Below are 12,107 nucleotides of genomic sequence, written 5' to 3' on the forward strand. Positions count from 1 at the left end.
AGAGGAAGTCCTTCGGGACTTGGCCGCCTGGTCCCCCAATATTGCAAAATTATCTCGTGTCTTTTTCTCTCATTTGCTGTGCGGCTCCTCTTTCAGATACCGAACCCTACTCCACACAGAACGTGGAGGGAGTCTTACTCAACATACCTGGATCTCTTAACTTTTAATCACCTACAATGATTGACACAGTATATGATACTTGCTTTCCACTAAGTCTCTGCCTAGTTTGTGGCCCTTTCCTAATGTTGGTAGGAAGAGAAGTGAGGTGTGCATTTTATTTGGCACTTAATGTTTTAACAATGGCAAAGGGAACTAAGCTAAAATGTTTATAGTTTTTTTGTTTTGTTTTGTTTTTTGTACCTAAAAGGCTCATACCAACCTTGAGAAGCTATGGTTCAATTAGTGAGTTAGGAATTAAGGAATGTAAAAATTCTTTTCTCTCTACATTTCTTTCCTTTTCCCAAAATTATTTTTTTGGGGGAGGAGTAGGGGAATGTTACATATAAATCTGGCTTATTTAGATAAGTTCAACAGAGCAGAATATTAATCTAGCTAAAGTTAAGACTCCCAAGTAATTGGGGTAAGTATGTATTTGGTTCTGGAATTGAGGGCCCAAGATTTCCCAACTTCTTAGATTAGCTTTGGTATTGATGTGGAAATAGGGTGAAGTCACTTAACTCTGAAAACAAAGTATGCTGAGAAATGGGTTTGGCAATAATGAGCTGCTGACAACCTTGCTATTGTTTTTGTCCCCTATTGGTTCCTGTATTTCCCCTTCCTTTGAACTAGTCAGTTTTAACCCAGTAACCTTGCACAGTATATGACCAGTTTTAAGTTTTGAGTTAAATGTTATACTAAGAAACTTTTCAGTTACACACACACACACACACACACATTTTCAGATATTAGAATTTCCCCACTCCTTTTTGACTGCAAAATGAATGGAATTTTATGCATTCTGTTGGGATTCTTTAGTACAATGCATCACTTGACAGTTAATAGTCCCTGAAGCTGGAGAGAATCCTAAAATTTTAAAGGACTGTAATTACAACTTTTCTTCCTTATCATGCCCCCTTTCCCACATCAGCAGGTGCAGAATTGAAGACTCAAGTTCTGATCTGTCATTTTAAAAGGGGCCTCACATAAACTTTTAACTTTGTTATATGCAGGCAGCCTGAGGCATTTGTGGGGGGGGGGGAAATGGTAAAGAAAAAAGGTAACTTAGCATTAAATGTCAAATGAATGATTTCTGGTACCTTTTACCATGGGTATGATGCTTTGGGAGGTCAGCTTGTTGACTTGTGAGGTTTTGAAAGGGTTATCCCATGAGAGATTGGGACTAGTGTTTCTCAGGAGGTGTACAAAATAAAAAAATAGATCTTCACATTCCTGATCTCACCTTAATTTTTTAAAGTGTGATTAACAGTGTCAGTAAGATACCCAGCCACAATAGGATAAAAAAGTAAATGTAAAACTAATATATCAAGTGGAGACCAATTTAATGTTTCTACTTTGAAGCAGAAATGGACTTAAAGTACATATAAGGATACTGCTCCTAAGTGAAACGAACCAGTTAATGTGGTCAGTGTAGAATGAACTCGCCCACATTGAGCCTCCTTAAAGTGCCATGTCTTAAAGGATGAATGGGTACAATACCTTAAGGATTTAATTTTATTTAGTTCCCTCCCCCAAACAAGAGGTGAGTTTCCACAAAGTCACTGTTCTTGTCTGCATAAAAACGAATGGGATGTTTCTCACAAGAGTTTTGTTTAAGATAACTTGAGGATACCTGTACTCCCAAACTTTACACAGAACTGAAAATACCACTTTAATAGTTTGGTACTGTTTGTTTTTAAGCTAGGGCTTTTATATATATATTTTATTGATTTTTTTACAGAGAGAAGGGAAAGGTAGAGTTAGAAACATCAGTGAGAGAGAAACATCGATCAGCTGCCTCTTGCACATGCCCTTGACTGGAATTAAACCTGGGACCCTTCAGTCCACAGGCCGATGCTCTATCCACTGATCCAACCCGTCCAGGGCTCAATCTCCAGGGTTTTTTTTTTAAATATATATTTTATTGAGTTTTTACAGAGAGAAGGGAGAGAGAGAGCTAGAAACATCGATGAGAGAGAAACATCGACCCTTGGCCGAATCGAACCTGGGACCCTTCGGTCCGCAGGCCGATGCTCTATCCACTGAGCCAAACCGGTTTCGGCTAAGCTAGGGCTTTTTAAAAGAGGTGGATGTCAGGACAAGTTAGGTGTCAGTCTGTGAGGGTGCTGGTAAAAATCCGGGTTTGTTTATTCTCTCCTCTGATCCCAATTTCATTCCTTTGATTGATCATAATATTAATGCTAAAGTAGCTTTGTTTTAAGTTTTACATTCTGGTAAAAATTTTTTTTCTTGAAAAGCATTAATACTTATGACTGAATAGAAAAAAGATTTTAACAGTATCTATTCTTTTCCCAGAATCTGTATTTTTTGCTTTTACCATGTTTATTTCAAAGGAAAAGGAAAGAGTAGATATTTGATTTCAATAATACTAAAAGTTCATACTGAGCTAAAATATAATTATACCTTGACTACAAAATTTTAAGTTTATTTTTATTTACAAGTTTTGAAAAATGTACATTTTTTACATGGGTTACTTGTGCAAAGTTAGATTTAGAAGAGTGATAAATCCACACAAGGTGACAATGGAACATTTAGACAAAACATTTACAAGCCTTGCCCCACACTGCTACTTAAAAGGTACTATTTAAAAGTATAAATATCCAAAGAAAGATTGCAAACATTGACTTTAAGGTTCTTATAATACTGAAAGGAAAGAAGAAACTAAAGCATGCAGCATTAACTCAGGATTTGCGTGGAAAATAGTTTGCCACAGATACGCTCTTTTCATTGGGTTAAAACTCTAAAAAATGAGGGGAGATTACAAATTTGTTCATCTAAGGTAGCACTACTTTCAAAAGATTAAAGGATCACCAACCTTCCTCACCTTAAAGATGTTTCCATTCCTCTGCTCCTACACCTCTTTAAAAAGTAAAACCCAGAATACTTCCAGTACAGTTGTCCCTAAGTATCCATCAGAATAGACACAACCATCAGAGGCTTAACTACCTAGTACATATCAGCGACAACAAAACTCCACCCCCTGGGGTTGGTTGAATCCATGGATGTGGTACCTGCAGATACAGAAGGCTGACTATAAGTACCGCGCGCTAACCGATTGCGCCACTGGAGCTCCAAGAAGGCTGACTATAGTCTGACACTTAGCATGAGTGTGTCCAATGAATATCTTGCAAGGAGGGTATGTGTCAGTTGCTACAATGACTGTACTCCTTTGGCTGAGTCCTTTAACACTCTCCTTTCTACCTATAAAAACCACCTTGTAATGCATATTGGTTAGATCTTAGAAATAATGCATTTTTAACTTTCACCTCTTTCAAAATGGACGTTTATATGGATTTCTTACCCTATTTTCTATAGGCCATATTCCAAATGTTCACTTCTAAGTCCAACACAAGTGTCTCAGCCAGGAAGAAACATTTAAATCATTTTGTTAAAAATAACATCCCGGTTATCAAGCTATGCAAAAGCACCACTTGTATAACAAATTGTTTAAAACGCTTAGTGTAAAGTACGGTAACAAAATACTGCCTCACAACTGGAGATGATATAACAGAAAAGGAATTAAGCATTAGTAATTTTTGCACGTAACCCAGGTACAGTACATTTGATCTCATAGAGGGTGTTTTGATGTTCAAGAAGATAGAAGGGGTAGGAAAAGTTTGGCGAGGGAAGATGGAAACAGCAGAATAACTATTTTGCTTTTAATGAAGTAAATGTGATGACACAAGAATAAGAAGGTGACAAACACATCAATATATAGTTTTCATATGCCCAGCCTCTTCATTTGCTGCACCCAAGTCAACAATCACGCCAGCTCTGTTCTACTATCGCAGAAACACGTTTCTCATATTCCCGCTTGTTCTCTTGATACAGCTGAGCAGCCTGGCTGTTTGCTGGACTATTGGGATTGGGCTCATCCAATAGAGACTAGAAAGACAATTTGTAAAAGGTCAGTTCCTAGATGCAGTATATGTATTTGCTAGTAGCTAGGCAAATATACACATTCTGGTGGCTGAGGTCTTAAGACCAACCTTTTACCTTAAGTTATGACTTTCAAAACAATTCAGTTGCTAATAAAAACATATAAAAGGCCAGTTAGCCATATGAAGGAAAAAATCACCTGTATTGATGTTAAAATGGAAGACACATCATAAGTTGGACTCCAGCGGTTCTGAAGTATGTCCAGACATATACTACCATCTGCATAGACTAAGAGCAGAGAAATATCTATGTTAAACATAACAAAACCATTATGATTTTAACAGCTTAGTCAAGACAACACAGTCAAGAATATTTTGCTTTTGAGGTTTAAGGTTTCCTCAGCTACTCCTCAGTTATTTTCCTAAAAATAGTCAGAAGCATTACTAATGAAATAATCAGGATAGGAGAATGTCAAATGTAATCAGTATAAAACTGGAAGATACTTAGTGTTCCTTCTGAAGAGAGTGCCCCATTATCCAGGAAATCATAAACATTTTCTAACAGGGTCCCCAGCCATCCAGAGATGTGTGAGAAATTCATCCCATCAAAGTAGTAACCTATACCTCCTATATGAAATAACAAAAGATAGCTCACAAGATTTCATATTGGCATGAAGATAATTAAATATTTGATAACCTGGAAAATACTTTATTAACCTGAATAAAAGGCAAGCTGTTCTAGGAGAAAATGGTAAGTTACAATCACCTGTGGTGCTTTTCCAATATAATACTGTATACCTGGCCTTCAACCACAGAATCTGATATTCAGTAGGTCTGGACTGGGGCTAGAGCAGCCGTGGGCAAACTATGGCCCGAGGGCCGGATCCGGCCCGTTTGAAATGAATAAAACTAAAAAAAAAAAAAAGACCGTACCCTTTTATGTAATGATGTTTACTTTGAATTTATATTAGTTCACACAAACACTCCATCCATGCTTTTGTTCCGGCCCTCCGGTCCAGTTTAAGAACCCATTGTGGCCCTCGAGTCAAAAAGTTTGCCCACCCCTGGGCTAGAGCATCTGTATTTTTTAAATGTTCCATGGTAATTCTGATCTGTAACCAAAGTTGGCAACTATTGTCTTAAATACTAGTGAGCCCAGCCGGTGTGGCTCGGTGGTTGTGAGTTGACCTAAGAATCAGGTGGTCACGGTTCAATTCCCTGTCAGGGCATATGCCCGGTTGCAAGCTCCATCCCCAGTGTGGGGCATGTAGGAGGCAGCCAAGTGATGATTCTCATTATTAATGTTTATATTTTTTAAAAATATTTTTATTGATTTCAGGTTTATTGGTCAATGCTCAACCACTGAGCCATGCCTGCCAGGCCTCATGTTTCTATCTCTCTCTTCCTCTCCCTTCCTCCCAATATTAAAAAAAAACACTAGTGAAAAATTACAACATAAGACTACCCCAATCTGGCCTAATATTAAAAGGAAACCTCAAGAGCATCCTTACTTTTGTTTAATAAGTAAATGACAAAGATCATCAAAATCAGGAGGCTCTCAGACTCCAAGCAAAGGCAAAGTAGCTTCCTTGCTTTAGTTCTAGGACTATAGCTGAAGCCCACAATAGCACACCATGAACAAGTTCAGTTTTCAGGAAACAGCAGGATGCCTAAATACTCAGGTACCACAGACAAATCCATAGGAATGTGGAACAAACACCTCTCTAATAAACAGTGCAGTTGTTTTAAATACTGTATTAAAAGTGATACTTGCCATTTGGATGAAACATCTTAGAGACAAATCTAACCGTAGGTGGTTTATTTGGATATTCCTCAGTGAATTCTATTATAAGCTTAAATGTTCCTGTAGTTAGAAAAGACAGGTTTAAGAAAACATAGTTATCACTTTGTTCAGAAGTATTTTGTTTTTAATGCTATGTGACTTTTCTCCAATTGTTAAATGAAACAATGCAAAGAGAGAGAGAGACATCTCCAGGAATTGGCTCTAAAAATGGACAGATATTTTAAGAACCACCACCCAAAAGTGATTTGTTTTTTGTTTTGACATTATTCTCCTCCAAACTTAAACACAGCCATCTTAAACTAAAAATTACTACCTGTAGGATAACTTTAACCACTGTGCATATTGAAGACAGCCTTAAAATGACAAGAAACTAAAGCCAAAATGTGGCCTTCCTTTAGAAAATTGGAAGATCTTAAAGGCCCATTTGAATCAGCTGCCATCATAAGCTCTCCAGAGATTTTTAAATGGACTAGAGAGAATGGAATTACAAAGGTTCAAAAATCAATGCTAGAAACACAAATCAATAATCAAATTATTTTTAAAATAGAAAGGAATAGGCATATAAGTGTTCACTGGTTCCTTTCCATATATAATGGCAACTCTATAATGAAAATATAATTGAATGTGAATCGGAAAAAAACTTCATAGTCCCTCTCAAAACCTTTAAGTATGACTCACAAAGTACTTCACTATAAAATCAACGTAATCATTCACACTAATGGAGGGAATTAATGGCAGAAGTAATTTAAAAATCGCATTCGATTACATTCATGTCTCCAGAGAATTTATCTTTCTAATGATGAATTTATTTTTCTTAAATATTTCAACTAAGGTAGCAGGAGGCTCTAAAGCACACTAGATTATAGGCTTATAAGTAAAGGATAAACTGGATCTCATTCAAGAATTATAGGATGATGTGATTTGGGGAGATTATTTCCTTAAAAAATATTTTTAATTTGGTTTAATAAATTCAAGAAAACAATTGGGCAACTATTTTTTCCTGACTGAAGTCTCTTCAAGTAAACTTGTGAAATCAGTTACTATCTGGTGATGCATGTTCTACTATATTACTCTGGTATATTAAATAAATCACTTATTCTAATATAATAGATCACACTTCAGATAAGAGTATAATTTGGTACTGTTTCCTTCAGAGTAGGCAATTTATTTATTTCTTGCTTCCATTAATAGTCTCCAAATGATCGTTAAACCTCCTAAGGACAAAAGGTAAAATATTTTAGAATGGACAAACACTATAGTCCTTCACACTTCACCTTAATCACCACCTGGTCATAAATATTTCCTTTTTTGAGGAAGAAAGCATATTCTTCCTTTCAGTACTATAGATACTATAATATGCAAAAAAGGTGGGAATCAGTGTTTAAGAGAGTTCAAACTTGGAGCTTCCATATGTATCTCGAGTGTAACATTTGGCTCAATGCTGAAATCTGATAAAATTATAGGCAAGAGATTTATCATTAAGGAATTGCTCTACAATTGGGCAGATTTCATAGCACATGGAGCTCTCGGGTACTTTAAATTAAAACCACCATTAAATACAATACCTAAAGGTAGTAAAACAACACTAAGGCTGGCATAACTAGAACTTTGAAGTCACACAGACCTAGGCTCAAATCCTAGCTTTGCTACTGACTAGTTGTGAAACCTTGGGGAAGCCACTCAACTTGACTAAACCTCAAGTTCCTCATCTGTAAAATGGAGTTAATAATAGTACCCAACACCTAACATTGTTGTGAAGTTTAAATGAGGGAAATATGCACAGTGACACAAAATAAGTGCTCTATAAATATTAATAATTCTAAAGTTTCACGTCTTGATACACAGCTAAAGAAGGCAAAACCTCAAAATCCAAGCTTCACTTTTAGTAAGAAATAAACAATTAATGGATTCAAATATTAAATAGTACTTTATTTCTGATCTATATCAAACACTCAGTTAAATGAAAGTTGAGTACCTATGTTGGTGGTTCTCAAATCCCTTGAGCTTTCTGTCTAATATTTGCCTAGAAGTTCAACAAGGTGCTTACCTAGCTACCAAAGAGGCAAGTCTTTTAAAGCAGCTCATTTAATATCTTGAGAAGTGAAATAATCTGCTATGTCCACTTGAATATAAATTAGGACTTACCCAAATCTTATTCAAAGCACATATTTAAGAAGGGATATTTCATATTGCTAGCCAGATTAAACAATCAACACCTCTTTCGTATAACCCTCAATGCAATTTCTGAGGTCCAAAACAAATATTAAAGAAATTTAAAATCTTATAATTAATATTATGCAATTGAGGACAGAGCTTATCCTCTGAATATTTAGGAGGCTAGGCTTTAAAATCACTGAAAATTTAAGCCTCAAAATAACACACGATCTGTACTGATTTTGTTCAAGAACCTGAGGAGCCAAAACATTTTAAGGAAAGTATCAATTAATCCATCTATATGTAGGAACCAGGAAAATTATGTAAATGTGTTAAATGACTAGGTGTATGGCAATAAGGGAGTGATGGTTAAACTAATAGAGTGTATATCCTGCTACAGATATTCACAAATTCAAATTTTTAAAAACATTGTGTTGGCCAAAGAAACACCTCTGCAGACATTTCCTGCCACTTGGCCATTAGATTGTGACCCCTGAAAAGAAAGCAAAGTAAAAACTGATGGACATAGATAACAGTGTCTATGGTGGAGGAAGTGGGAGGGAGTGGGTAGAGATGGAAGAGGGTATAGGGGAGATAAATGATAAATGGTGATGGATAAAATAAAATAAAACAAAGAGAAAAATAAAGCAAAGTACATGTACTTAAAACATTTTTTGACTGAAAATTCTAATTTTTAAGGTAACACCACTCAAGTCCTCTATCATAGGATTTATTTAGCTTAAAAACATCCTCAGTGGGTTTTAAGTAGGGGTCCTCAAACTTTTTAAACAGGGGGCCAGTTCACTGTCCCTCAGACCGTTGGAGGGCCGGACTATAGTTTAAAAAAAAACTATGAACAAATTCCTATGCACACTGCACATATCTTATTGTGAAGTAAAAAAACAAAAAGGGAACAAATACAGTATTTGTATTTGCATGTGGCCCGCGGGCCGTAGTTTGAGGACCCCTGGTTTTAAGTGATTCATTTTTTTAAAAAATCTTACACCCAAATTCTTAAGCATACACCTATTATGAAAAACAAATACTAATATCTTACTGTGTCTATTAACAAAATTTATATGTGATGAAGAATGCTTTGTTCCATAGCCTTTGCATTCAGTATGCATAACCACATATTTTGATGAGGAAGCACTGCCCTCCTGCCCCCAGTGCTTTGTTTGGTAGTGTAAGCTCTTGGGAACATTGCCCTCTTACTTTGAGAGTGTGGAATTAAATCAGAGTTGCTTTTCTTAAGATTTCATCTCTTTAAATAGGGCCTGACAATTCCAGAAACTTCCATTACAAACGGTTTACAAGGAAGCAGCAAAAATTTGGGGGGCTAATTTATAACATACATCGGAAACAGGGAAAAATCAACTACCCCACTTGTCTCTAATCAGTCTTTTTCAGTAAATTCCCTAACCGTAAATGAGAGGTATTAACAGATGGTCAAATATATTTGTAGCCATAGTCAGTGTTCTAGACACCTGAGGAAGCATTCTTGGATAGCAGACCGCTCAACAGAATGAATCAGAAAAGAGTACTGTAATTTAGCCTGAGTAATTCCTTTCAGTAATGCCAGCATGGAGATACACATCATCAAAAACAGAGTCATTAATGTCAAGAGGGAAAGTCCGGATAGATAATGGATTCCATAAGTACCTTTTCAATTGTTACCACTTAAAACAAGAGAAGCACCCTTGAAATATTTAAGCAGTCACCCCTGGCAAAGTGATGTACTATTAATAAACCTGTGTCCAGGATAAAGAAGTCAGTAAAATCAGGAGGGGAAAAAAAGAAGCCAATGAAAACAAAGCCTGCTAAAGTTAAAGCAAATACACAGTTAATCTGCACATAAAGCTTAGGTAAGGAAGAACTAGTACAGCAAAATTAAGTCTTGCTATGGATCAGTTCAAATGATTTACTGCACCAAAGTAGTGTGCTTTTAGGACCCCTCTTCTGCTGTCATTTCTTTTTATTGCAGGACTGAAGAGCAGTGATATTTACCCAGGGAATGAAGGTAGACAGTAAGCTAAAAGTATTTAGATGACTGTCTGTAACCTCCTAGGGAAATCTGAGTATTTGAGACAAAGTATAGAATTGGTTGATATTGACCTACCTTGTAGACTGGTAGCATCAGAGAGTGGTCCAACTTGACAACATAAATATGTACTCAGTAGCTTGCAACAACAATGTTTTTGTTTCTACCTTCAAACTGAATTATGTACATATATATATATAATTAACAATGTAGCAATATATATAATGCTACATGACCAAAGGAAGATAAGTCATTGAGAAAGAATAACAGATCCTTTTCTTTAAAAAAATAGCCCTAACCGGTTTGGCTCAGTGGATGGAGCGTCGGCTTGAGGACTCAAGGGTCCCAGGTTCGATTCCGGTCAAGGGCATGTACCTGGGTTGCGGGCACATCTCCCGTGGGGAGTGTGCAGGAGGCAGCTGATCAATGTTTCTCTCTCATTGATGTTTCTGGCTCTCTGTCCCTCTCCCTTCCTCTCTGTATAAAACCAATAAAATATATTAAAAAACAAAAAAATACCTCAAATATTAAAGATGTCAGACAGTAGTTCAAATACTTTTAATCACCTTTTAAATGAATTAAACGCTCAAAAAAATAACTACACACACAATTGAGTGCACATAAAACCATATCATTGTCAATTTCCTATTTGTGATACTGTAATATAGTAATTCAAGATGTTACCAAAGAATGGGGTGGGGAAGTGTGTAAAGGATACACACAGTCTATTATTATTTATTACAACTGCACATGAATCTATATTTACCTCAAAATAGGAAGTTTAAAAAAAAAATCTTTAAAAAGCAATGAATACATGTTTTTTTTAACGTCAAATCTAAATCTCTGAAAACTCATTTAAAATAAGAAACTATTATATTCAAACTGGCCACTAAAAACCATTTTAGAGCAAGCAGAGAAGCTGACAGGCATTCAATGCCAGATTGCAGAAACTAGATAGTTGTGTGCAAGGGATGCTTGCATCCATTCAACATCTGAGAACCATATTATTAAGCACCTGCTGTACACAGTTCCTGCCCTGTGGTAGAATGCTAACCAGATGGTCTCTGAGTCTATCAGCAAGTGTTTGGGTTGATATTCAGTATCTTGATGGAGGCCTGAATATTGCAGATCACAGCCCAGAACTCAGAAGTCTTTAACATCAGTGCTACGATGCTCCTTTAAAAAAGTGACTGCCTTACCCAGATTTTTTTTTAAAGAAGCAAGCAAGAAAAAAGGTGCAATTCTAGTCAAGCAGACAAGACAGAACAACCTGCCACATACTGGATTCCACTCAAGCCTTTAGTAGGCAGAGGCTAGAGAGAAGCAGGTTCCTAAGTAGGAGGCACTTCCAGGATGACTAGGAGCCCTTTCCCCAAATGATCAGGCTCCGGAAAGGTGTGTAAAGAAACTCTCTTACCATCCTCAAATGGGGTCCCTTCGGGCCTGAAATATAGAGAAAAACACGTCAGTTCCCGCTTAAGGGGTCCCCTATACCCTGGTACATTTTAGGAAATGGCTATTCCAGGCTCTGCCAAGCATTGCTAACTCCCCCTCTGGTAAAACCCCCGATTCCTGGGTCGAAAGCCACTACAAAAGCTGTTTCAGGCTTAGAAACCGAGTACAGGCCGCCGCGCCTAACCGCCACCACTCCCCGCCCCGCCCCCCTGAGAACCCCAAACGGTTCCCCTGGCAGCGGGAGCCGAGCTAATCAAGCTAATCGAGGCACAGGCTCCGGGGACGCGCCTAGGCCCCGCCAGACCCCAACACTGTCCCTTTCCCACCCTGCCTGCACCAGGGGCCGGTCCCGAGAGCCGGAAGAGCCGCCTAGCATCCCCCATCTCTCGCCAACGCCCGGAAAGCAGACTCACCCGAAAATGACCGCGTTCCAAACCATTATGTTGTTCTCAGACGGAGCCCCACTGACTCCAGCAGGAGGATCCTCCTGTAACCTTTTAGAGAAACCGACAGGGGCCCCGTTACCGGGCAGCCGCGACGCTGCCGGTTACCTCAGGGCTCCCCCCGCCCCCTGCCCGCGGCCCGCCTGGGGACCCGC

The 12,107-nt window shown here is 37.8% G+C and overlaps 1 protein-coding gene across 2 annotated transcripts in view; it reads right to left on the reverse strand.

Moving 5' to 3' along the window:
- Window positions 1–3,821: 3,821 nt before the first annotated feature.
- Window positions 3,822–12,107, reverse strand: part of UBE2A (ubiquitin conjugating enzyme E2A) — an 8,660-nt gene continuing 374 nt past the window's right edge. The window contains exons 2-6 of one of the 2 annotated variants that reach the window (XM_006762329.2): window positions 11,923–12,003; window positions 11,472–11,497; window positions 5,830–5,919; window positions 4,256–4,344; window positions 3,822–4,062 (exon numbers count right to left, since the gene is read on the reverse strand). In XM_006762329.2, coding sequence (XP_006762392.1) covers window positions 3,934–4,062; window positions 4,256–4,344; window positions 5,830–5,919; window positions 11,472–11,497; window positions 11,923–12,003 — 415 coding nt within the window. In that variant the 3' untranslated portion in view covers window positions 3,822–3,933. The remainder of the gene's footprint in view (window positions 4,063–4,255; window positions 4,345–5,829; window positions 5,920–11,471; window positions 11,498–11,922; window positions 12,004–12,107) is intronic. The other variant, XM_006762330.2, reaches the window with a different exon arrangement.

This window comes from Myotis davidii, unplaced genomic scaffold (assembly GCF_000327345.1).
Source record: "Myotis davidii unplaced genomic scaffold, ASM32734v1 scaffold498, whole genome shotgun sequence".
In the NCBI taxonomy this organism is placed as follows: Eukaryota; Metazoa; Chordata; class Mammalia; order Chiroptera; family Vespertilionidae; genus Myotis; species Myotis davidii.